At 47.1% G+C, this 27,122-nt stretch overlaps 1 protein-coding gene across 1 annotated transcript; it reads left to right on the top strand.

Moving 5' to 3' along the window:
* Window positions 1-1,908: 1,908 nt before the first annotated feature.
* On the top strand, window positions 1,909-7,345 carry LOC122429560 (60S ribosomal protein L31-like). The gene is made up of 2 exons (XM_043449984.1): window positions 1,909-1,920; window positions 6,901-7,345. Exon 2 carries the CDS (start codon window positions 6,937-6,939, stop codon window positions 7,312-7,314), a length of 378 nt encoding a protein of 125 aa, XP_043305919.1. The 5' UTR covers window positions 1,909-1,920; window positions 6,901-6,936; the 3' UTR covers window positions 7,315-7,345.
* Window positions 7,346-27,122: the final 19,777 nt, after the last annotated feature.

Genomic DNA, 27,122 nt, shown 5'->3' with positions numbered 1-27,122 from the left:
ATCTTCCTACAACTTGGAGACCAGAGGGATGGGTGACTTCAATCAAGTCACCACGAAGGCCTGCCCTACCCCATCCGCCCAGGGCAGAAAAATAATTGGCAATGGTGACTTCTCTCTGTGGGCAAAAATAAAACTAAAAATTGATTAAGACTCAGCAATAACAAGCAATGCCACTGAAGAATGGACCAGAGGCCTGAACAGACACCTCACCAAAGAAGGCATACGGATGGCAAGTAAGCACACAAAAAGATGCTCATTACGCCAGTGAAATGCAAGTTAAAACAGTAAGACACCACTGCATGCCTTTTAGAACAGCCAGAATCCAGAACACTGACAACACCAAATGCGGGAGGATATGGAGCAACAGGGACGCTGGTTTGCTGCTGGTGGAAATGCAAAACGGTACACACACTTTAGAAGGCAGTTTGCTTGTTTCTTACAAACTAAGCATAATCTTACTATACAATCCAGCAATCATGTTCCTCGGTGTTTACCTCAAGAAGTTGAAAACTGGTCCACACAAAAACCTGCTTGCAATGTTTATAGCAGTTTTATTCATAATTGCCAAAATCTGGAAGCCACCAAGATGTTCTTCCATAAGTGAACGGATTAAAAAAAAAAAACTGTAATACATCCAGATAATGGAATATCATTCAGCACTAAAAATAATTGAGCTGTCAAGCTTTGAAAGGATATGGAAGAACCCTAAATGCCTATTCCTAAGTGAAAGAAGACAATCTGAAATGGCCACGTTATATAATCCCAACTATACAACATATGGAAAAGGCAAAACCATGGAGACAGTAAAAGGCTCGGGAGTTGCTCAGGGATAGAGGGAAAGGAAATGGCAAGCCACTCCGGTATTCTTGCTTGGAAAGTCCCGTGGACAGAGGAGCCTGGCGGGCTGCAGTCCATGGGGTCTCAAAGAGCCGGACACGACTGAGGGACTAAACCACCACCGGAGGGGTGGGAGGACTAGGTAAGCACCGCCTTGGTCTTGGAACTTAGGCTTTACACTCGAAGCCTTTACACAGACGAAGTGTAACAGTTTAGTCACTCAGCAAAGCCAGGGACCCTTAGCTCCTCCTTCAGGCTGTTGATAACATTCTGAGCCAGATCCTGTGAGCTGTCTGCAGACACTGGAGCCCTCCCGGGGGAGGAAGATGACCGCATGATGACAAAGTGGAAGCCGTGACCTAAGCCGCGCCACGTCACACAGTTCCAAGAACTGGTCTCAAAGAGGTGGGAACAAACCCTGGAACTGAAGATTAACTGTCCTTCAAACCACCAAGATGACGCTGATCAGACCAGCGCATGGCTGATTCCAAGCTGACGGTGCTGGCCTGCTCCCTCCCACCGCCCGAACAACCCTGAGACTCTCCTTTGAAAGCTCCCATCCCCTGAGCAGCAAGTCCGAGTAGGTTCTGGGATAGGAGTCCACCTTCTCCCCGGGGGTTGCCAGCCTCGGAAATGAAGCAATCTTTCATTTCCTACTTGAGTACCGGCTGGAAAGCGGCGAGCAGCCAGACCTGGGTTTGGTAACAAGAGGAGTTTTAGGGATGTAAAAATACTCTATAGGATAATGATGGATACGTGTCATCATACAGATGGTCCCTGACTTATGATGGGTCAATACAGTTTTTCAAGTTTACAGTGACAGGAAAGCAATACACGTTCAGTAGAAACATGCTTCACATTTTGAGCTTTGGTCTTTTTCTGGGTTAGGGATACACAGTGTGATCCTTTCAGGATGCTCAGTTCAGTTCAGTCGCTCAGTCGTGTCCGACTCGTTGCGACCCCATGGATGCTGGGCAGAGGCAACTCCTCGTCAGCCATGTGATCACAAGGGTAAACAACCCAAATGATACACTTGGACCATTTCAAACCCGGACAAGCACTCTGTTCTTCACTTTCAGTACAGTACCCAGTACGTTACATGAGATACTTGATGCTTTATTAGAGAATAGGTTTTGCGGTAATTTTACCCAACTGTAGACGTTTGTGGTAAAGAATCTGACTGCCAGTGCAGGAGATGCAGGAGATGTGGGTTTCATCCCTGGGTCAGGAAGATCCCCTGGAGAAGGAAATGGCAACCTACTCCAGTATTGTTGCCTGGAGAATCCCAGGGACGGGGGAGCCTGGTGGGCTACAGCCCATTGGGTCGCAAAGAGTTAGACATGACTGAGCAACCAACACTTTCACTTGAGATCCCTATTCGATGTGTAGGGGTGATACCAAGTCGGGAATTCAGGGGCAAAGGCTGGAGTGGCCAACGTGTGAAGGGTACTGAATGTGGAGGGACTGATGAGATGGTCTGGGGAGTGGATGGAGACAGGAAGAGGTGGGGAGAGTGAGCCAGGGGCATCCCAGCGCTCAGAGCCAGAGATAAGGAAGGAACCATACTGCACGCCGGGAAGGGGTGGCCTGTGACCCAGGAGGGAGACGCAGGGGAGGGGGGGTCTGGGAAGTGTGGAACATGTTTCCAGAAGGGGCCCAGCAATGATGGCATCTCTACTTGGTCAATATGAGGACTGAGACTGGGCCACTGGATTGGGGAATCAAAGTCACCTGTGGCCCTGATCCACCAGTTTAGGAGAAGGGTTAGCAGCAAACGCCTGATCTCAAAGGGATCCAAGATAGGATAAGAGGAAGAAAAGAGGGCAGCAAGTATAGAAAACTCTTCTGGGGACTTCCCTGGTGGCTCAGACGGTAAAGCATCTGCCTACAATGCTGGAGACCCGGGTTTGATCCCTGGGTCGGGAAGATCCCCTGGAGAAGGAAATGGCAACCCACTCCAATACTCTTGCCTGGAGAATCTCATGGATGGAGGAGTCTGGTGGGCTACAGTCCATGAGGTTGCAAAGAGTTGGACATGACTGAGCGACTTCACTTTCACTTTCTGGAGTAGTTAAGACTCCCTCCTTTCTATGCAGGGGCTGTTGGTTTGACCAGGGGAACGAAGATTCCCATTTGCCATACGTGAGGTCAAAAAAGAGGAAAGAAAGAAAACTCTTTTGTAGAGGTTTGCACCAAGGAGAACAGAGAAACTGGTGGTACCTAGAGAGAAGTCTAGGATTAACGTAAGGAATCTGGGTTTTTTTCTTGGTTTGGTTTTGTTTGATTTTAAGATGATGATCAATCAGCAAATTTGGGTGCTGAAGAAAATGAGTCAATAAAGAACTGACAATACCACATAGAAGTAATATTTTTAGGTTGAGCACGAGAGAAACTCCTCCACTGCAACAGTAGAGATGATCAGGCTTTTAGAAGTTATTTTAACCCTGGGAGTTTCTTTACAACTTTTTGCCATAAGGTGGCAGTAGACGGCTTTGCATCAACCCAACAATCCTTAAAGAACACCTTGGAGAAAATGGCAAATTTGAAGTCGATTTCAATTTTTGTTGTTGTTTTAAAGACTCGCCAGGGGTTCTAAAGGACCACACTGGAACCTCCTCAGGCCTCCAGCCTCTTCTTGAATAACATCTTCTTGGTCAGTCTTTACCTTTCCAATTGCACCTTCCGTAGGTCCCAAGGCTCTCTAGAGAAGGTGATACTCACTCAGACTCAAAGGATGCTTGTTGCTATCCAGGGAAGAGCATGGGGGACGGTAACTGCCAGGTGATTGGTTACCCAGGCAACCACAGCTGGGATGGATTTCAGAAAGAGGCTGAGGGCAGAAAGCACTAGGAGGGGACGGTGGCAGCAGTCTAGCTAGAGATGCTTGCCCTGGGACTAGAGCAGGACACTCAATATGGAAAGGACAAGTTGTTGTTCAGTTGCTCAGTCTTGTCCAACTCTTTGCAATCCCATGGACTGCAGCATGCCAGGCTTCCCTGTCCTTCACCATCTCCTGGAGTTTGCCCAAGTTCATGTCCATCCAACCATCTCATTCTCTGTCATCCCCTGCCCTCAATTTATCCCAGCATCAGAGTCTTTTCCAATGAGTCGAGGCTCTTCACATCAGGTGGCCAAAGTATTGGAGCTTCTGCTTCAGCATCAGTCCCTTCAATGAATATTCAGTATTGACTCGTTTGACCTCCTTGCAGTCCAAGGAGAGGACAAGAGGGCTTAGCATATACTTAGTAGGTGACAGGTATCAGAAAAGGGAGACCTGGAGACTGGTTCTCAGGTTATCACAAGTGAACAAGAGGATGTTGGTGTGAACTGAAGGCAGAGGACCAGAACGTGAGAAGCACAGCCAATTTCAAGGGAAGGTGATGACAGGTTTGGACTGCGGGATCTGAAATACGTGGAAAGTATTAGGGGAGGTGTGCAGGTTTACACACAACCACGGTGCCTGCAAGAGGGCTAGGCGGAAGTCACCAGCTACTGTGAACACAGTCAAAGTACAAGCAAACTGGTTACGGTCAACATGGTTAGAACCTGAGAGTGGGTGACATCTGCTGGACAGAGACTATGGGATGAGAAAGAACATCCACACTGAGAATCATCAACATCTAAGGTGAGCAGAGGACAAAATTCTCTCCAGAGGAAAGATGTGCAGTTGGAATCCTGGCAGTCGTAAGTTTCAAAAAGGAGGCTGTATTAGTCTGCTCTATATGTTTGTCGTTCCGTCATGTTCGACTCTTTGCAACCCCACGGGCTCTAGCCCTCCAGGTTCCTCTGCCCATGGAATTCTTCAAGTAGCCATTCCCTTCTCCAGGGCATCTTCCTGACCCAGGGATCGAACCTGGGTCTCCCTCATCGCAAGCATATTCTTTATCATCTGAGCCACCGGGGAAGACCTGCTATGGGGCTGCAATAGTGAAGTACCTCATGCTGGGTGGCTAAAACATGAAAAACTGATTTTTCTCATGTTTCTGGAGGTTGGAAGTCCAAAAGCAAGGTGGATGGCAGAGATGGTTGCACCTGAGGCTCTCTCCTTGGCTTGTAGACAGCAACTTCTCTCTCTGTGTTTTCATGGTTGTCCCTCTGGGTGTGTCTGCGCCCTCTTCTCCTTTTCTCATAAAGACAGCAGTCATCTCAGGTTGGCTCACCCGCGTGACCTCATTTTAACTGTCTCTTGAAAGCTTTTGTCTCCAAGTAAATAACCATCACAATCTGAAGCACTAAGGGTTAGCACTTCAGCATATGAATTTGGGAGGACACGGTTCAGACCACTGCAGTGGGTTTCATAGAGTCAAACACAGAACAAACACCCAGTAATTCAAAGCTGTAAAGTGTCCTTCGGGGGTTTAGTTGTTAAGTCGTATCTGACTCTTCTGACCCCAAGGGCTGTAGCCCACCAGGCTCCTCTGTCCATGGGATTTGCCAGGCAAGAATACAGGAGTGGGTTGCCATTTCCTTCTCCAGGGGATCTTCCCAACTCAGGAATCGAACCAGGGTCTTCTGCATTGCAGGCAGATTATTTACCAATTGAGTTACCAAAGTGTCCTTTGGGTTTGGTGAAGCAGAGGTCATGGTTGACCTCAGTGCTGCTTGCTGAAGCCAGAGGACCGTGGGTTATGAAGGTCTGAAGCGGAAATAAATAGTTTTGGGGAAACGTGGATGAATGCATATCCTTAGAGAGTTTGGAAGAGGGGATACTTTTTTCTTTTCAGCCACACCACGAGTCATGTGGGATCTTAGTTCCTCAACCAAGGATTGAACCTGTGACCCTTGCAGTGGACATGGAGTCCTAACCACTGGACCACCAGGGAAGTCCCTGGAGGAGGAACTACTAATATCTCTGCCTGCTTTTCTCATTTGGAAAGCAAAGTATAAGGATTTGACACCAAATAAATGAAGTATTATGACTATTATGATCTCTAGAGTAGAATAATTTCATTTATTGAGCACTTTTTCTGTGCTAGAAAAATTCACTTTAATCCTTCCATTCAATCCTTCCTAAATCTCTAGAGATCATAATAGTCATAATACTTCATTTAATACTGCAAACTTTTGCTTTCCCTTCACCTTCCTTGATTCAAGTCATTCATTGGCCGTGATTAAGGAGTTTCTTAACCAATAAAGGTAATTTTAAGATGAATAGAAACTTTCCTGGAAAATTAGCTAGTATTTGTGAAATTTAGAATAATGCCAGGCATAATTAGGTTATATGTGCTGGGTACTCACCTAGGTTCTTTGAAGGTACTGTATTAACTCACTTAATCCTTATGTTAACAATCCTACTGCTGCTCCTGGCTTATATTGGGGGAAATAGAGGCCCAGAGAGACAAGAAACTTTCCCAAGGTAACACAGCTAGCAAACAGAGCTAGAGCCCAAACCCAGACTTTTAATGCCTTTAAGTGGCCGGAAAGAGGTTATTGAAGATGTGGGTACCCATTTGTGATGGTTAGTTTTATGTGTCAACTTGGCTGGGCTATGATATCCAATTGATTGGTCAGACATCAGTTGAGGTGTTGTGTAAAAAGGTTTTCTTTTAAAGATGTGATTTACATTTAAATCAGTAGATTTTGAATAAAGCAGGCAGCAGACAAATTCCGCCTGCGTTTCCAGCCTGAGGACTCAAGACTGCTGCATTGCCAGCCTGCCCCGCGATTTTCAGATCTGCCAGTTCCAAAACCCTGTGGGAGTCAACTCCTGAAAATAAGTGCCTTCCTCTCTCCTTCTGTGTCTTTCCTAGTGGTCTGTTTCTCTGTTCTCTAGCCTGAGCACCTTCACTCAAACACACGCGATAAATCTTGCCCAAGGTCTGCAATATGGCCCTGGGAGTGAAGGGCCACCAGCTCAAAGGAAGAGCTTGACAGGGGGAGTTAGGGAAGGACTCCGTGGGGAAGGGCTCCCCTTGGCTCCCTTGGACCCAGACAGCCTGGCTCCTGCCCAGCGGAAGAAAAGGTGCTGGGGAGGATGGGAGGGCAGCTCTGACCGGAGCACTGGTGGGTGGGGGGGGGGGAGGGGGGGGTGAGGGGAGGGAAATGTGTGCAGTTCAAGGGCAGTAAAGAAAACCTCCTTTCCAACCACGGCCCCGCAGGATGGCTCCCGCAAAGAAGGGCGGCAAGAAGAAGAAGGGCTGGTCCGCCATCAACGAGGTGGTGACAAGGGAATACACCATCAACATTCACAAGCGCTTCCATGGAGTGGGTTTCAAGAAGCGTGCCCCTAGGGCACTCAAAGAAATCTGGAAGTTTGCCATGAAGGAGATGGGAACTCCGGACGTGTGCATTGACACCAGGCTCAACAAGGCCGTCTGGGCCAAAGGAATCAGGAATGTCCCATACCGGATCCGTGTGCAGTTGTCCAGAAAATGTAATGAAGACGAAGACTCACCAAACAAGCAATACTCTTTGGTTACCTATGTGCCCGTCACCACCTTCAAAAATCTACAGACAGTCATTGTGGACCAGAACTAATTGCTGATGGTCCAATAAAGTTATTGAACTGCCAAAAAAAGAAAAAAAAGAAAACCTGACCTCAGCAACCTGGGAAGTCCTCCTGGGGCTTGGGAACCAGTCTTTCAATACGTTCATTACTTTCATCTTTCTTTCTTTCTCCCGCGTCATTTTTGTCAGCTTTTTTGAGACATACTCTCTAAACAATAAAATCCCCCAGTTTTACGTATAAAGTGTGATGAGCTGTGACACGTGGTTGCCATCGCCACAGCCACGACACTGAGCGTTTCCAGCTCTCCCCAAAGCTCCCTCGGGTCCCCTGGCTGTTGGTCCTGGCCTTCCCTGCCCCCTGGCTAGCACTCTGGTTTCTGCCACTGTGGTTTCACTTTGTAGAGAATTTCAAATACTGGAATCATCCATTGCAAACGTTCTCTTACATCGAAGCTGCTTTCACTTTGCATTATGCATTTGAGCTTCATCCACGTGGTGACTTGCATCAGTAATTCATTCAGCTTGCTGAATGAATATCCAGACGATGAATATCCATTACTGTACGGATGGACTGTGAGCCTTTGACCAGTGGCACATTTGAATTGTTTCCAGTTCTTGTCTATTATGAGTAAAGTTGCTGTGAGCCGTCAAGTACAGGCCTTTGTGTGGACATGTGTTTTCACTTCTTTGGGTAAATACCCTAGCAGTGGGATTGCTGGATCGTGTGGTAAGCATACACTTTACTTTGTAAAAAAAACAAAAAAAAAAAAACAAAAAAACTGCCAAACTGTGTTCCTAGAGTGGCTGTATATGATTTTAGCTTACAATAAGGGGAGAAAGGAGAAGAAATATACCTTGCTGTTTAGCCAAAAAAAAAAAAAACATCAACCCCTCAAAAAAAGGCTTACAAGGGGGAAAAGCAGTTTGGAATTAACAGTGGGTTGCATGTCTGCATGCTACTCCTTTCCAGGGACCACAAAATCATGAGCGGCCGGTATCCTGACTTCTGCACATTAACATAATATGAGATGGGCATGACTATTCTCAGACCTCAAAATCAAGCACACTAGTGTGTGTGCACTCAGTCGTGTCTGACTCTTTGCAACCCCATGGACTGTAGCCTTCCAGGCTCCTCTGTCCATGGAATTCTTCAGGCAAGAAGGCTGCAGTGGGCTGCCATTCCCTCCTCCAGGGGATCTTCCCAACCCAGGGCTCGAATCCACGTCTCTTGGGTCTCCTGGATTGGCAGGCAGATTCTTTACCACTGTGCCACCTGGGAAGCCATCAAGTACACTAGGTAAAATGGATTTAAAAAAAAATTTTAGATCAAATAAATTTCAACTTGGTGGCCACATTCCCTGGGTTGGAGGGGATCTCGACCTCTGTCCTTCAGAAGGTGCTCTTTTCATCTTCAGGGAAGTAAAAAGGTGGCAAAGTCTTCCCTGGACCAAGGCAAAGGGCTGGGTCACCAGCACCCCTGGGACAGCAAGTGACCAGTCCCCAGGTCACTTGCCTGCACTGGTGAGTCTTGAGGATATTTTTTGCCAGTCTTAGAGGATTGACGAGAGGAAGCCCTTGTTGGTCTGAGTAATTTCCAAGTGTCGAGTGCCTTGATACTCCTATGAAATTCTTGGGGCACAGGGATGTTTGACCAGGCCAGGGATCCTGTGCCCTGCTCTTCTGAGACGTCAACTCCCCCAAGGCAGGACATCCCAAAGAACAAGCCTTGGAGGTCACGTCTCCTTTCCACCCAAGTCCCTGGAGAAGGGCATGGCAACCCACTGTAGTATTCTTGCATGGGGAACCCCAAGGACAGAGGAGCCTGACGGGCTACAGTGCATGAGGTGGCAGAGAGTCAGACACGACTGAGTGACTAACAGTTTCACTTTCACTTTTCCACCCAAGTTACCTGTAGCTCCTTGAAGAAGAGAAAGAAAGTCACAAAGAAGGGGAAAAAATACTTTAAAACATCCTGCAAAGAGAGTCACGTTTGTTAATGTGGTGAGTAGTAACTCATGTTTTCAAAGATGACAAAATGAACACACGAAACTACTAGACATATTGATACCAAATGAAAAAGGATTAATGAACCTTTTTTCCACATTCTGCCTTTGAGATGAAGATATGTCCTAGGAGACCCCCCCCCCCAACCCCCTGGGAGACTTTGAGTTTGCTCCCCAGAATCAATTAGCTGCTTCCCTGGGGGAAGCTGAGGGGGAAGGTGAAGACGGGTACCCGCTCCTGGGAGTGGGTGGGGGGTCCTGTTCTCAGCTGAGCTGGACTACGGGGCTTCTCTCCCCAGGAGATGTATCCTTTTTCAAATTTTTCTTTTCTGATGCGGACCATTTTTATTGATTTTGTTACAGTATTGTTTCTATTTTATGCTTTGGGTTTTTGGCTTCCAGGCATGTGGAATCTTAGCTTCCCGACCAGAGATAAAACCTACACCGCCTGCCTTGGAAGGCGAAGTCTTAACCACTGGACCACCAGGGACGTCCCCTGGATGTGTCCTTTTAATCTCAGATGCTCAAGTTTTTTCTTGCCACAGAAAGGAAAAGCCAGACTCAGGTGGAGAGGGTGAGGAAACCACAGGCGCCCACATGGCGAGCCTGCACTGTGCGTCCCCGGAGGCTAACCCAAATCCAAGCTCTCGGCGACTGGGAGTCCCGCCAGTGAGGCTGTCTCCACAGACACGCACTAGGTGCTCTGCCAGCCACCGCGGATCGCTGGCAGTGGGACAGCCCCTGCCCACCCCCTGGTCAAGTGATTTTCAAGGGGGCCTGGGTGTCATTAGCTGGAGCATCTGACTCCACTCCAACTGCTGGTGTCAAGGGAACCATCACTTCCATTTTGCCAGATCTAATGACAGGGTCCAGGGCTCACCCCCAGAAGCCCCCCCACCCCATGATTCCCCAGCTCATCCTGTAGATGAGCCTTCCTCCTAGTGAAGGAGGAAGCAGACAGAACAGGCTCCCTCTTGAAAGCAGGACTCCGTCTTGGGCTGGACTGTGGACTCTGAGCTCTATGCCCAGTATCTATGGAAACAACACACCAACTGGAAAACCAGGTCCCCAGATGGAAGAGCCCCAGGGCTCGTACCTAGACTCTCCGTCACCTGAAAGATTACCCTAATTATCTGTGTAACGGAATAGAGTCATACATTCTATTATGCTTATTGGGGTATGACCACAGGCCTATTGATACGTGTCCACTGTTAACTACCTAGGCTTAAGGCATATGAATCACGGGTTAACTTTGATTGTATCTTTCTTTTCCTTTGTCCAGACTAGTTTCAGGGAATTTGGGGAGGTGGGTTTAGGTACATACACTTAGGGTATATAAGGTTTTCACATAAACTCATCGGGGTCCTTAGCTAAGAGGAGACTCTGCCTTGGGCCTGCGGCTATAATAAACTGCACTCCATCATCTGCATTGTCCTTCTGAGTGAGTTTGTTTCCCGGAATGCATGGCTACAACACTAGCTCACCCTCTTCTCCTGGCTTCCTGACAGCACCTGGTTTTTCTGCCTTTGCCTCTGGCCACTCTTTCTCCCTGCTGGCTGCTAGCCCCCACCAGACCTCTCAGGGGCGGCATCGGTCAGCTCAGCCCTCCCCCTCCGTGTCCTGCGGACCCGCCTTTAGGTCACCTGCTGGAGCTCCGGCTCCGCCCTGAGCACCCTCTCTTCCACCGCCCTCCAGTTTGGAGACCACTGCTCTCATCTGCGGAGATTTCACCAACTCATCCCTCCCAGACCCCGTTTCTGGAAGGGTGGAGTCAGGCGTTGCTGGGCAACAGGACGGAGTGGCTCAACTGTTTTTTGGCTACTCTTTCCTTACCTCTATTAACCATCAGCTCTTCCCTTTGTTGACTGTAGCTGGCAATTTTTGCTGACTCATTATCCGTTGTTTGGGTCACACAACTAGGTTTTGGAGGAAGGAGGGTTTTGAGGTTGAAATTGACAGAGGGAAGTTCAGAGGTCAGAAAGTCAATGAACTTTAATTTTTTACTTGAAAAGCTCATTACAGATAATGATACAACAGAATACAACAGAAACATAATTTCCCTATCTGTAATTTTCCTTCCCAGGCCGTACCACAGTTTATATTTATTGCATATATTTGGGAACTTGTGTTTTAATGTGTCCTCCATTAGAGACTCCATCAAGGACCTGTTGTATAGCACAGTGAACTGTACTGAGAACTTCGTAATAGCCTGTAAGGCAAACCAGTCCTGGCTCTGTGGCTCAGATGGTAGAGAGTCTGCCTGCAATACAAGAGACCCGGGTTTGATCCCTGGGTCAGGAAGATTCCCCTGGAGAAGGAAATGGCAACCCACTCCAGTATTCTTGCCTGGAAAATCCCATGGATAGAGGAGCCTGGCAGGCTACAGTCCATGGGGTCACAAAGAGCTGGACACGACTGAGCGACTTTTCCCTGAGTAAGGGAAAATAATCTGAATATACTTATGCATAAAGGAATCACTGCGTTGTGTACCTGAAATCAGCATATTGCAAATCAACTATATTTTAATTAAGGAAGAAAACTCCATGAGGGGCAAGTGCTGGATCTGCCCTGTGGCCTCAGTCATTACCAAACCGCCTGACATATGATAGGAGAACACAAAGCATGTTGGGTGAATGAATTATTTAATTAACACATCAGACAAGCAATCAGTGTATGACAGAACCAAATTATCCTCTTACTCACAGCAAGTCCGTCCTGCCCCGCTCCTCACCAGGACATGTACTTTGGGGGGTGTGTGTATATGAGCACTGACAGGCCTGTTAAAACAGCATGTACTTAACGATACACTGGATCCCCGGAGAAGATTTAAAATATGAATCCTTCGTGTCTTTTTATCCCCATGCAGCTTACAAGCTAAGCAGTAGCAGATCTCAAATGCCAGACAAAAAGTATCACCCAGAATGTGGTACATACATATGGGGTATGATCTGACCTCGGAAAGAAAAGATATTCCGACCCAGGCCACCACATAGATGCACCTGGAGGCCATTATGCTAAATGAGCTCCACCTAAGGGATAAACCCACCAGCTTCCCTCGCAGCTCAGTCGGTAAAGAGTCTGCCTGCAACGCAGGAGACCCAGGTTCGATTCCTGAGTTGCAAAGATCCCCTGGAGCAGGAAATGGCAACCCACTCCAATATCCTTGCCTGGAGAATCCCATGGACAGAGGAGCCTGGGAAGCTACAGTCTATGGGGTCGCAAGAGTCAGGCATGACTGAACAACGTACACACACACACACACACACACACACACCCAAGGGACAAGCACTGTTGATTCCACTTAAGTTAGGGATGCAGAGCAAATTCACAGGGACGGAGTATAATGGTGGTTGTCAGGGGCTGAGGGGAGGATGGAATGGAGAATTATTTTTAATAGATATAGAGTTTCAATCTTGCAAGATGAAAAAAGCTCTGGACATGGTTGATGGTGATGGTTGCCCAGAAATGTGACTACACTTCTGCCATTGCACTGTGCACTTCAAACTGGTTAAAACAGTAAATTTATATTTCACCACAATGTAAAAAAATCTTTTAGAAGGACAGCCCAAATGCTGTGGGAACTCTGTGCCTCCCAAGAAGGTTCTTTTTGTTTTTTGCTTTTTTTTTTTTTAAATGTTATTTGGCTGTGCAAGATCCTGGTTACGGCATGCAAACTCTTAGTTGCGGCATGTGGGATCCAGTTCCTGGACCAGGAAAGGAACCTAGGCCCTCTGCACTATGGAGCACGGAGTCTCAGCCACTGGATCACCAGGGAAGACCCCTCCCAGGAGGCTACTGATGCTGGTGCTAAAGCTAGTAGACAATTAAATGAGACCACAGGGGACAGGGGTATCCTGAGTTTAACAAAAGATGGTGTGAAATGAGAGAAGGAAGATGTGGATCTTCAAGTGTTTTTCGTGTGAAAGGTGTTTGGAATCTCTTCCTGAGCAGGCTGGGGGCATGGGGTCTGAACGGTATCTTAGATCTGCTTGTGTCTGGACCACCGCTCCCATTTCAGCATGGATCCCAGTTCAGTTCAGTCGCTCAGGCATGTCTGACTCTTTGTGACCCCATGGACTGCAGCACGCCAGGCCTCCCTGTCCATCACCTACTCCCGGAGTTTACTCAAACTCATGTCCATCAAGTCAGTGATGCCATCCAACCATCTCATCCTCTGTCATCCCCTTCTCCTCCTGCCCTCAATCTTTCCCAGCATCAGGGTCTTTTCAAATGAGTCAGTTCTTCACATCAGGTGGCCAAAGTATTGGAGTCTCAGCTTTAACATCAGTCCTTTCAATGAACACCCAGGACTGATTTCCTTTAGGATGGACTGGTTGGATCTCCTTGCAGTCAAGGGACTCTCAAGAGTCTTCTCCATCACCACAGTTCAAAAGCATCAATTCTTCAGCGCTCCCAGGACTCCTTATTTGTCACAAGACTCACCAGGCAGAACAAAGCTGCTCCATTACATTAGTGAAGTCATTTAGTCGTGTCTGACCCTTTGCGACCCCATAGACTGTAGCCTACCAGGCTTCTCCATCCATGGGATTTTCCAGGCAAGAGTACTGGAGTGGGTTGCTATTTCCCTCTCCATCAATTACATTAGCTGCTTCCAAATCATGTTTTTTTGTTTTGTTTTGTTTTTTTTTAAAGCAAACTGCATATCGCTTCCAACCCCAGTCAGCACTTAGCCACACAATGACCTCAGTATCCCCTGTTGCACGGGGACAGAACCATTCAGCCTGCAGGTTAGGACGCGGCTCTGAGGCAGATGGAAAACTCCAAGGGAGCGATGTTCACAGAGCGGGGTGGAGGCCTGCCGGTTCCTTCACGAGGGCCAGGCCATGGTGGGGAGCTTTTCAGAGACTAATAAATGCTGTTCTTACCTGTCATCTCCTTTCAGCCTCCTCTTTCTCTTCCACCCGGCAGAGGTGTTGGATGGCCCTGAGTTTCCGTAGTCACAGGAGTCGGCGTGGCCTCGATAGAGGGGCTGCCCCGCCCGTGTGGACCGCCAGCACAGCAGGCCATGCGGAGAGGGTCTCACAGCAAGAGAGCAGAAAGCCGCTGGCGCTGACGCTTCCATCTGATTCTGTAGCACTCCAGCGATGGGGTTCCACTTTAGCTCCTTTTAGCATTCAACGCCCAAAAACTACAATAGAAATTTCCTTCTAAGGCACTCAGTCCTTTTGGGAGGCACTAGAGAAACCACAGATTTACAATCTGATCATTCCGTTTCTTTACACGTACAATCAAAGTTATCATCTTTACTGAACTGGAACTCTCCTTTTTCTTGGGTTTTAAGACATCTAGGATAAAACCTGAGCACTTACCACTTTTTGGAATGGATGAAGCAAAGGCTCGTTGCCCAACTTGCATAAAAGCCAACTCTATGGCACCAACTTGGAGAAAAGAGCCTTTTCATAAGCTTGACCCACAAGACTCTCAAATCTGTCTCCGAGATCCAGGATCCAGGGCTCCTGGATCCAGTGGTGAAATCTAAGGAGACAGTGGAATTTCAAACTTGGACGCTGACTGGTCAGGTTTCCCATAAGAGGTACTCCTGCTGTTGGAAGCCAGATTTTCCTTGTTGAGAGAACTCTCGCTTTGCAAATGGCCCCAGTGGCAGCGTTTCTTTCCTTCCAGTTCCACGGACTGAAGCTTCCTGGTTTCTGAGTTCTCGCCTTGCAGGGCTGTCTCCGTACAATAACTCAAGGTTTGATTAATAGACCTACTGAGGGAGGCAAAGCCAGTTTAAGCTGGTCTCGTGTCTTACGTGATGCTTCACTTTTACATGGGAAAAGCTTTTCTTAAAAGAATTTATTTTACCAGACTTCCCTAGTGGTCTAGTAGTTAAGAATCCGCCTGCCAATGCAGGGGACAAGGGTTCAATCCCTGCTCCGGGAAGATATCCCATAGGCCTTGGAGCAACCAAGCCCTCCCTCCCATGCACCACAACTTCTGGGCCCTTGAGATCTAGAGCACATGCTCTGCAACAAGAGGAGCTACCGCAAGAGAAGCCCCCATTCTCTGCAACCAGAGAAAGCCTGTGTGGAGCAGCGAAGACCCAGAGCAGCCAAAAATAAATAATAATTTTAAAATTATTTTAAAGATGTATTTTATTGATCTATAGCAGATTCACAACGTTGTGTTGATTTCCACTCTATAGCACAGTGACTCAGTTACACATCTTTTATCAGATGGAAAAAGCTGGAAGGTGTGGCCCCCTGCAGGTAGACGCAGCTGCCTTCCCTTTGCCGTTTGCCTCCTAAGACTCTGCTGGTGATTTGCCTGCTTTCAAACACTTAGGAGCGTGATGACTCTTCCCACAAATTAATCTCCATATTGCCCCAAATAGCCAACCATCACTTCCCTTGGTTAATGACTATGTCCTTGGCCAAATATGGTACAAAGCTCTAAGTGGGAGAGCAGCCCACCATGGTTGATTGAAAATGCTTTTAAAACGGGTGATCCCTGCTTCGTGTGATGCTGGGTCAGTGGAGGAGGAATAGAAGTACCACAGCCATTGGGTACCCCGGAAGTTCCCACACCCTGAGCTCCCCAAGACTGTGGTCTTCGCCTGGGAGGATGTCTGTGGATTGGAAGAAATGAGTGTACATCAATTTGTCCAAAGCCCTTTTTTTTTTTTTTTAAACAAATGCTTTTATCTGTGCATGTGGGAATTCTGCTGTTCCAATAACCCAGATGCTTCTGAATGGGTCAGGTGACGGAGAAAGTACACCTGCTCCTTGGAGATCTGTTCTTCAGGTACAAGGGCCTCCATCACCGGCCCCTGCTGCCCTGGTCTAGACCAGCAAGATCCTTGCTTATTCTTAGCAAGGCTGAGACAAGCAGGTAAGACGTTTTCAAAAGATGTGTCAACTACAGCCTGGCACTTGCCATCTACCTCGACAAGGCTTCAATCATGTGCTGCCACAGCTGCTGACCTGCACCACCCCCCGGAGTAAGCTCGGGGTGGAGATCAGAAATGAGACACTCTGCTGGGGTGGCGGGAGCCGCGGGGGGACTGGCAGGACAGGTCTTCAGATAGGTATTTTCAGCAGCTGCTTTTATGAGCCCAGTTCTTGTATCTCCTCATATCTAGAAAAGCACTAAAATCCTTCATCATGACGACTGTTCCTCGTGACTAGCAAAGTTTCAGAGACCGGCAGAAACCTTCTGGACAAATACGTGCTTAATTGCATGGATTCCCCTTCACCAAAATCACACATATACACTGACCTTCCCCACTGCCTCTCCAGAGCCATCTGAGGTGCTGTCTCCCGGGCTGCAGTCCTCATTTTGCCCCAAATGCAACTTAGCTTATAACTCTCACATTGTGCATTTTTTAAAGTCAACAAATAGTAATAGAAAATAGGGTCAAACAAACGGGAACATATAATTAACAGAAAAATAGTTAAGCTTTAGGAAGAGAAACAGAGTGTACAGTGATAGTTGCCAAGGGCTGGGAACTGGGGGAAGTGGTGAGATTTTATGGGTCAAAGGGTACACGTTTCTAGTTAAGATTACCTTCTGTCCCTCTTCTGAGCAGCATGGATGATTACAGCTAACAATACTGAAATTCACTTGAAAGCTGCTGAGAGAAGAGTTTTTATACTTTTTGGCTTGCTGTATCTTCCTTGCGGTGGATGGGTCTTAAAAGCTCTCATCACAGAAACGCAGTGGTAACTACATAAGGGGATACAGATGTCAGCTAACACCCCTGGCGGTAATCATCTTGCAATATATAAATGTATCAAATCAACACATTGTAGACCTTAAACTTACAAAGTTCCAACACTAACTGTGTGGGCTTTCTGGTGACCAGTCCCGCTATGGAAGATTTCTGGGGGCCCACCCAGAGCCGCTTCATTAGCATAACAAAACACTCTTGTCTCAGGAAATTCCAAGGGTTTTTGAAGTCCTGCCAGAGACTGAGGATAAAAACCAGGTATAGTCTTTATCACACCACACAAGCAGACACACAAAACTGTATTTTCAATTTTTCTCTTCATGCTCTGTTAGTTCTATAGTATCTCTAATGGCGATGACAATGACTTTTTTCCTAATAGAACCAGTGACATAAGATTTATATTATTGGGAAGAAGCTTAGAGAACCCCTTTTTAACAGATAAGGAAACTAAGACTCAGAGAAGTTACATTACTTGTCTAAAGTCCTAGCTGGTTGGTGAAAGAACAGCGATTACATCCCAAAACTTCTTTGTGAAATGTGTACTTTACAGTAAACCATAATTTCTTTTTCTTTGGCCGAGACTCGCAGCTTGTGGGATCTTAGTTTCCTGACCCAGGATTGAAGCTGGGCCCATGGCAGTGAAAGCACTGATCCTAACGACGGGACCCCCAGGGAATTCCCAACCGTAATATCTCTGAATGCCGCTTAGCGATTTTGGAAAGGACTCAGCTCCTCCAATACAAAGTTCTCCACACACCTGCCTCCAGAACCCAAAGCCAAGCTTCTCTTGGTCACACGTGGCACCAGCCCCCCACCCTCCAGTCCTAATGAAGGAGGAAGCAGACGGAACAGGCTCCCTCTTGAAAGCAGGACTCCATCCTGGGCCAGACTGTGGACTCGGAGCTCTATGCCCAGTATTTATGGAAAGAACACACAGACTGGAAAACCAGGTCCGCCGGATGGAAGAACCCCAGGGCTCATACCTAGACTCTCCATAGCCTAAAAGAATACCCTAATTGTCTGTGTAACCAGATAGAATCATAAATTCTATTATGCTCATTGGGGTATGACCACAGGCCTATTGATGACTGTTCACTGTCAACTACCTAGGCTTAAGGCATACGAATCATGGGTTTAAGGCATACAAATCATGGGTTAACTTTGTATCTTTCTTTTCCTTTGTTTAGACTAGTTTCAGGGAATTTGGGGAGGTGGGTTTGAGCAGGTACACTTAGGGTATGTAAGCTTTTCACAAAAGCTGGTTGGGGTCCTTGGCTAAGAGGAGACTCTGTCTTGGGCCCGCCGCTGTAACAAACTGCACTCCACCATCTACACTGTCCTTCTGAGTGAGTTTGTTTCCCGGAACGCGTGGCTACAACACTAACTGGCCTGCAAGCCCAGTAAGGGACTGTTGCCACCCTCAGGCACAGGGTGGGAACAAGATCTAGGCTCAGTCTCAGGGATGACAGAAGGCTGGACTCACAGTACTTCCCTAAAGCTGGAGAACCCTCCCTGCTGGCTCAGAGGGTAAAGAATCTGCCTGCCAAGCAGGAGACCCAGGTTCGACCCCTGGATAGGATGATCCCCTGGAGAAGGGAATGGCCACCCACTCCAGTATTCTTGCCTGGGAGATCCCATGGACAGAGGAGCCTGGGAGATCCCATGGACAGAGGAGCCTGGGGGGCTACAGTCTGTGGGGTCGCAAAGAGTCGGACACGACTGAGCGACTGAGTACATGAAGCTGAAGCATCGTGAGGGAGGGAGGGGACCTCGTGCTCAGCAGGGCAACTGCCAGGTCCCAGCTCCCTATTTCCTGAGGCCCCCGCCCTCAGCTTCCACCCTGGTCTCTTCATGGAGGCAGAGAGACGATGGAGGAGAGAAACCTCAGACCCTCCTCCAACCCCAGAATGACAACCACAGGCTCAGAGCCAGCCTAAACAAGGCTAGTGTGATTACTGTGATATCAGATAAAAAGCCCTCAAAAAACAAAATCCCTCCCCATCATCTGAGACTTTCAGTTCCTCTAAGGTAAACAAACCCTTTCCTTTTATCAGAGATAACGTTTCAGATTTTCAAAGTCCAGCAGAGGGAATCTATTTGTGCAAAGGCTCATTAGCGTGCGTGACGGCTCTCTGCTCGTGGGTCTTGCTTGCATGCCACCGTGAAGTCACAGCTCTAATAGCCACGGGGGCACTGAGTGCCCTCAGAGCTCCCCCAGATCCCACAGCGAGGGGCTCCCAGCGCCCCTGCATGGGCTCGCGTTTCATTTCCAGTCTCCTGCCCCTGCTGATGAAGGAGATGTTTAGGAGAGTGAAACAGGCTCTGGGAGGAGAGGCAGGCGGTGTATATCAACTGCAAGTTCACTCATAAGGTTTTGAATTACCTAACCATCAAGAATTATTGCCCAGCTGCCTAAGAAGCAAGAATAACCAAGAATCCTCATATGTCATTGCCTTCTTCCCTGAAGACCAATGAATAAAGAAAGATATGAACTTCTAATATAAATCTCAATATCAAAATAATTCAAAAATGAACCCATCTAAACATGTTTTTATTAAAAAAAAAAAACACATGTTTTTTAAAAGCACAAATATACCATTTCCTTCATGTAGGTCTTTCGTCAAGAGAAATCTCTACTCATTATATCCCCTTCCCCTCTAAGGAATAAATGAAATAAAATTTCTTCTAGACAATTCCATCCTCATCTTCCCAAAACAACTGCCTCAAATACCAGAATTTTAAGACCCTTGAAAGAGGATGAAATATAGTAAAAACCTGGTTGCCTTAAGCCAATGGATTGGACAGGAGTTTGTCAAAGCTGGTCTGTGAGCTAGGACCACTTTGGCTTCAGTCACCTGGTGGGGGCTCCATGACCACGAGCCTGGGGGACTTATTTATCTACATGTGTCAATGTGCTGTGGCCTATTTGGGGCACTCCATTTGATCTGTGATATATCAAATTAGTATTAAAAAACAATCACCCTTCAAAGTGTGCATAATTTATTTCAGCAAAAGTGACCTTTTAATTTAAAAATTTTTTTTCTATTTTATTTAATTTTTTAACTTTTTGGCCATGCCAAGAGACATACGTGATCTTACTTCCCCCACCAGGGACTGACCCTTCACCCTCTGTGCTTCAAGTGCAGAGTCTTAACCCCTGGACCATCAGGGAAGTCCCAAGAATTTTTTAAACCTCTATGCATTTTTTCCCTCAAAATAGTACATTCGTCCAACCCTTGGGCATCCTTAAATGGAAAGATCATAAAAAGAAACACTAAGAATCTGTACTATGGCTAAACTCTGCACCAAAAGGAAAATTCATAACTTTTAACCACGTTAACCTTTAATTCCAGGATGAATGCCTTGTTTCTTTGCCAAATAGATATTAAAGAATGTTGGTACATCAAGAGAGTGATGATCTTAGAATGCTAATACTGGGAGTGAAAATAAAAGAGCAAAGACGAGTGCCATTATCTCCTCTTTTATGTGCTAACAGCACTCTGTAATGCGGACAAATAAGTCTGTGCATTTATTCAATAAAAGCACCAGGCTATGAGTCAAAGGGCAGAGCGGCTGCACAATTCCCTGGGCCCCACACCAAATAAAAATGCAGGGCCCCTTGTTCAAGAAGCGGGAAAACAAAAAGACCTTTCATTTCTTCCGTGATCTCTCCTGACCTGTCCTGGTGTTTGGTTTTCAATGTCATGTTCGCATGGGCACGGTCACAGGTGGAGTGTCAGACACCCACAGGACACCCTCTCCTCCAGGGTGAGCGTGCCCTAGCTCCCCGCCTCCCCCCCCGCCCCCCGCCCTGGGAGAAGGAGAGAGGAGGGACCACTTAGAGAGCCAGGAGCGAAGCCCTATTACGGGTGCTGTTATCCCATCCAACTGCATCACAAGACGCAAACTCAAAGATAAAGTCACTAAGGATTTCAAGATGGGGGACTTCCCAGGTGGCCCTGTGGCTTAGAATCCACCTTGCAATGCAGGGGACTCAGGTTCCATCTCTGGTCAGGGAACTAAGATCCCACATACTCCGAAGCAACTCAGCCCCCACATGTGACAACATGCCAAAACTAGAGAGTCCATGGGCCGCAAGGAAAGATCTCACACGCCACAGTGAGGATCCTGGGTGCTGCTCCTGAGCCCCAACACAGCCGAATAAACATGCAAACATTTCTAAAAAGGAAGAAGAAGAATTTCAGGAACACAAAAGCAGAGCCCTGGATCCCAAGCACACAGGATGAGCAAAAATCCAGGGTACCGTGTAACCCACGCCAGGTTTCTGGAATGGGGGCAGGGTCATGAGGGAACGTGCCCAGTTTTGCGACCTGCATCCTGGCTGATAGGCTAGTGACACTGGGCAAGTCATTTGAGTCCCCCAAGTCCCATTTCTTCAGTTGTGAACTGGAACTGGCGATGACTGCTTCCTAGGTGGTGAGGTGGTCAAACGTACCAGGGCATCCACTACGGTGAGAAACCAGCCACCCTTCTCAGTGGTCTGTGTCCCAGGAAACCTGAGACATCCACGGAACGTACTTAGTAAAGAGATGCCCTTGTGTTTCTGAGAGGCACCAATCCTACGATGCGGGCTCTAGACTGAATGTTTGTGTCCCCCCGAAAACTCATAGGTTGAGACCCAATTCCCGGGGAGATGGTATTTGGAGGTGGGGACTTTGGAAGCTGACTAGGTCACAAGGATGGGGGCCCCATGACCGGAATTATAGACGGAGACCTCAGAGATCTCCGGCAACCCTCCCACCATGGAGGGCACATGAGGAGAAAGCGATCTGCTGTGAACCAGGAAGCCCTCACCAGACCCTGAGCCTGCGCGGGCCTTCATCCTGGACTTCCCTCGGGCCAGCCAAGAGAAATAAACGTTTGCTGTCTAAGCCACCCACTCTGTGGTAGTCTAGCAGCCTGAACGGGCTAAGACAATGCGCGTGATGAGATGAGGGGTTGGGCGCTTACGAAATCACTGAGTGGGCTGCAGGAGTGGGCGCTAAGCGGGGCCTTCAGAAATAACTCCCAGAACCAGTGCCCAGAACCGGCCGGCCCAGAGCACCGCCGCCTCTGCCACACCAGGAATGGGGAAATTAAGACCAGCTGACGCGGATCCGGGCTCACACAGCTTCGCAGAGGTAACGGCACTAAAAGAATAAGGAAGCCACTGCTGCTGTGGCTCCAGGAGGCCCGGGAAACCTCCCCGAAAAGCACACCCGCAGAGGACCTGCCCCACCTCCTGCGGGGTCTCGGGCTCCCGCTCCTGCCGCAGAAACGACTCCTGCACCTGCTCGCAGCTGCGCCAGCACACGCCCGCCGGGTCACGGCCGGCTCATCCTCTGTGTCATCAGCAACCCTTGCTGCGACAGAGCTGAAATGTGGCTTTGAGCCCGCAACCTCCCCGGTTCGGGAGCGCACACGAGGAGGAGGGTGGGACGAGTGCCAATCCACCTCGAGCCCCTGAGGCGCTTCTCTGAGACCAGCGCCACGCCTGTGACGCGCCTGGTGCACTTCCAGCTAAAGCAAACAGCATGAAAGATGGTTCACTTTCTCCTGCTCAGCTTAGGGGAAAAAAACCAAAGGGGAATGCTAGCCTGTTTCTTTTCTCCTGCCTGACTTTGGTCCCCAGACAGAAACACCTCCCATTCTTATCTACCCAGCAGTAATACGTGTTTTTTTTTTTTTTTTTAAGTAGTTGGTTTGCAGAGTAGCTGAGAAAGTGAAATTCCTCCATAAAGCAATAAAAGAATGTTCTCTCCACCTAAGACAGCTGCCTCTCCCCGCTCCCCAGTTTCACTGCAAAACTGTTTTGTCCTACAAATACATTGCTCCTTCCTAATGATTAAACAGGTAAAGCCCTAGATGTTTCAGAAACATTCTGAAATGTTTTACTTCTGGATGGCATGATACATTCGACAAGTCATGAAATTTGTTTCTTCAAAAGAGTGTTCTCACGCGAACACTTGTGTAAGGACTGTGTAACCAAGATCTCCGTGTTACAAGGGGTGCTGGCCTGTCTTTCTGCCACGTGTCGTTTGGGGCAAGATGGCAGGTGACGGGGTGCCCGGCTGAGAAGGGCAAGGTGAGTGCCCCCACCCAAAGCAATGCTTCCCTTCAGCAGAGAATCCAGCTCGCCAACTGCTCCCAATTCTGAAGGCCTGAGGCTCAGAGATTTACACTTGCTTCTCCATTTTGACTTTTAACGTGACTTCATCAAAAGAAGCCAGAAAAATATGACAAATTGTTTCATTTCTGTTTACGTATTACCCTGAAACCTCTGACCTCCTAGAATTTTTTGAAAATTTCAAGTCTTAATTCTTCTGCTGGCAAACAAAGGCACTTTCGTTAATACTTTTAAAAGACTTTATTTGGGGCGGGGTGGGGGACTTTTTAGATTCCCAGCCAAACTGAGAGGAAGGTACAGAAAGTTCCCAGACAGCCCTCTCCCCTTTCACGCGGCCTCTCTGTCCAGGGCCTGCTTAGTGACCTTTTTTAAATGACCACCCCTAAAAAATTGAAGTGTCCAAAGAGGCAGAATCTTTTTTCACAAACCCCATAGGATCATTGCCTCCAGTTAACAGTCCGATTCTAACCTGGCAACAAAGTTACAGGAAATGTATCTATTCTTGATTAAAAAAAAAAAAAAACCCTTTTCTCAACAAAGCTGTAATTTTGCCTTCTTGGCTCCAGATTTTTTTCTCCAAAGAATCAAATAAACTCTATCCCGACAATAATTATTTTTTGGGGGGAGGGGGTCATGGTGGTGGTTGTTTCTTCTTCAAACAGGACCCCCACCACCACCCCCCGACATCTCCTTCCCTTCCACCTCCCAGGACTCTGCCTCCATCTCCAGTGCGTCTTGTTCCTGCTGCCCTCAGGCTTGCTCTCTTTTTGCCTCTTTGGGATTAGAATCAGAACTCCTAGGTTGGGTGCTGCACCTCCAGTGGACTCAAAACCCGTGACCTGCAGGAAGATTCCCACAAACTCTTTAGGTGGTATACCCCACAGCAAGATCAAAGCAATCCCAAAGGAAATCAACCCTGAACATGTATTGGAAGGACTGAAGCTGAAGCTCCAATATTTTGGCCGCCTGACATGAAGAACCAACTCATTCCAAAAGACCCTGATGCTGGGAAAGACCGAGGGCAGAAGGAAGAAAGGAACAACAGAGGACGAGATGGTTTGAGGGCATCACCGACTCAATGGACATGAGTTTGAGCAAACTCTGGGCGCTGCTGAAGGGCAGGGAAGCCTGGTGTGCTGCAGTCCATGGGGTCGCAGAGTCGGAAGCAACTTAGTGACTGAACAAGTTCCTCAACAAGCTTTTAAAAAGCAAAAGCCTCTGGAAATGCGTTGAAATTGCATTGAAACTGTTGTTCAATCTAGAGAGAACTGGTAACTTAAAACAGTCTGTGAGTACGATGCTGTTACTAAAGCAGATTTGTTTGTCTGACACGCAACCAGCCAGACGCTGAGGTGTGCAGCGGAGAAGGGGGTTGTTTATTCAAGAGGAGCCAGAACAATTCAAATCCGCCTCCCTGAAGGCCAGGGGCTTGGGATACTTACGGGATAAAGCTGAGGCATGGGGAGCGTGGAATAGCTGATGGAGAGAAGGAAACGGCGAGGTAACAGTGGTTTAGTGCAGGTACCAATAGGCTACAGGCTCCTCCATCGGACTTAAACGCTCAGAAAACTAGTGTCTGCAAGCTCTGAAGGCAGGGTTTCCAGCTTCCCAGCATTAAAAGGGCACTCAACTCCAGCTGGAGGGTCTTGAGGGTTCCAACCAGTCCTAACCAGCTGGAACTGGATAGAGCTGATGCCACGTATCTGAAAGGCCAGTGCTGAGGCCTGGAGGACAGGCTGAGTTTTGTAAAAAAAAAAAAAAAAACCAACTAAAGCCAGCCTGATTGGTGAGGCAGTTTATTACTAAGCAAGCTGAGCTTCCCAGGCGGTTCAGGGGTAAAGAATCCCCCAGTCAATACAGATTTGGGTTCAACCCCTGGGTCAGGAAGATCCTTTCAAGTAGGAAATGGCAACCCACTCCAGTATTCTTGCCTGGAAAATTTCATAGACAGAAGGGCCTGGCAGGCTTATAGACCACAGGGTTGCAGAGTCAGACACGACTGAGCCCATGGCACCATTAAGCTAGCTAGTTTAATGGATCTGACGATGACCCTTGGCTTCAGTATCTCTTGAGTCTTAAATTTCACTCAGCAAGGTATGTAGTTTCCAGCATGCAGGTCTTACACGTTTTATTAAATTTCTTCATAATCTCCCTGGCTGTCCAGGGGTTAAGGCACTATGCTTTCAACTGCAGGCAGTGTGCATTTCAAAGAATTTACCCATTTAAGTTGTTGAATTTACTGGCATATTGTTCATAATATTCCCTTTTCACCATTTTAAAAGTCTGTAGAATCTATAGCAACATCTCCACTTCATTCTTGGTATTAGCCACTTGTCGTCCCCCTCCCGCCTCCCCCCCAGATCCTTCAGCCTGGAGGCTTATCAAGTTTATTCATCTTTCTGAAAAACCAGCTTTCCGTTTCTCTTTCTGTATTGCTTTTCTGTTTTCTATTTCACTAATTTATGCTCTTGTTATCTTCCTCCTGCTTAATTTGGCCTTAATGCAATTTTTTTTCTATTTAAGTTTATTCAAGAAGAAACAGATACTTGAAATAGATTCATTTTGTTAAATTCATAGATAAAACTTTGCCACAAAGAAAACTCTAGTTCCAAATGGCTTCACTTATAAATTCTACCGAACACCTAAGAAGGAATAATACAGATTTTTCACAATCCCAGATGAGAGAAAGCAAACGTTCCCAGCCATCATTATCTTGACACTAAAACCAAAAACAAGGAGACTACAGAACTGATACACCTCATGAGCAGTCACCTGAACAAAAACCTGGCCATTTCTTGCACACAAGTGCTTCGGGCAAGCCATTAACACACACACACTCTATTTCTCCCCAGTCCCACCTCCCCCGCTCCCTCCCCATCTCTCTCACACTAAAAGCCCAAGTACATCTTTCAGTTTTACTCTTCAGTAAACTGTCTTCCAGTTAGTAAAGTCACTGAAATCATAACAAAAAACAATATTATAAACTGTTATATTATGTGAAACTAGATCATTCAAATGGATCTGACCTACAAAAGTAGAAATTTCACATAGCTCAAAATTATGCCAACTCCAAAGTCTTTAAGACTTTTAAACATGAATTTTACACACTTAGAAATTACATACAATGGCACCAACAGGGCTTCATACTGGTAGGGTGATTCCCACCTTATAAATCAGAGCGCTTCTTCCACACCCGGAGCCCAGCAGCCAATCAGATTTAAATACAGTTGACCTTCCTGACGTTGTCAGTTACAGACTCAAATGATCAAGGTTTAATTTCTATCTGGAACTCACTGGGGAATCTTTAACCTGGGTTCCCTGGATTCAAGACACTGCTCTTCACGCACGAGAGGTTTAACATTTCAGGCCAAACTTTCCCCTGAATGATCCAGCATACAGCACAACATGAGTAGGATAGGCTACTGACATAATTCAGACCAACCTGTGGAGAGGCAGGGAGAAGGGTGCAGGAGCATTCCACTTCTATGAATCCCGGAAAAGATGCTTCTAATCAACAGTAACAAAAACCAGGGCCGTGTTTGTCCAGGGCTGCTGGTGGAGAAACTGACTGGGAAAGGGGTCTAAGGGAAACTGAGGCAGACAGAAACATTCTCTATTTTGATTGAGATGAAGGTTACATGGAAGGGGGTATAAGTCTATCAAAACTTAAAGAAACTTAAAATGAATGGATTTCATTTTATGTAAGCAGTTCCTCAACAAAGCTGATTTACAAAAAAAAAAAAAAAAAGGACAGTGTATTTTTAATTAACAAGTGAAACACAAATACATTATTAAAAAATTAACATGGATAATAATCAAAATTAATTATGGATAAAGCTAAACTTCCCTCTGCACCTTCCAATCCTGGTTCCCATCCTTTCTCCCATCTATACCTCCTCCCCCAAGTAACCACTGTTGAGTTGGGAAGTTCTTCTGAACCTTTAAAAATATATTTACATACATATATGGCGGCCAGATGGTAAAAATATCTGCCCACCAATGCAGGAGATTCAGGTTC

This window comes from Cervus canadensis, chromosome 28 (assembly GCF_019320065.1).
Source record: "Cervus canadensis isolate Bull #8, Minnesota chromosome 28, ASM1932006v1, whole genome shotgun sequence".
Taxonomy (NCBI): domain Eukaryota; kingdom Metazoa; phylum Chordata; class Mammalia; order Artiodactyla; family Cervidae; genus Cervus; species Cervus canadensis.
Note: the sequence above shows the minus strand (reverse complement) of the source record. Positions and strands in the feature narration are given on the sequence as shown.

Bases quoted from the DNA above. Each gene is read 5' to 3' on its own strand.
- LOC122429560 (XM_043449984.1), top strand. From the start codon at position 6,937: ATGGCTCCCGCAAAGAAGGGCGGCAAGAAGAAGAAGGGCTGGTCCGCC.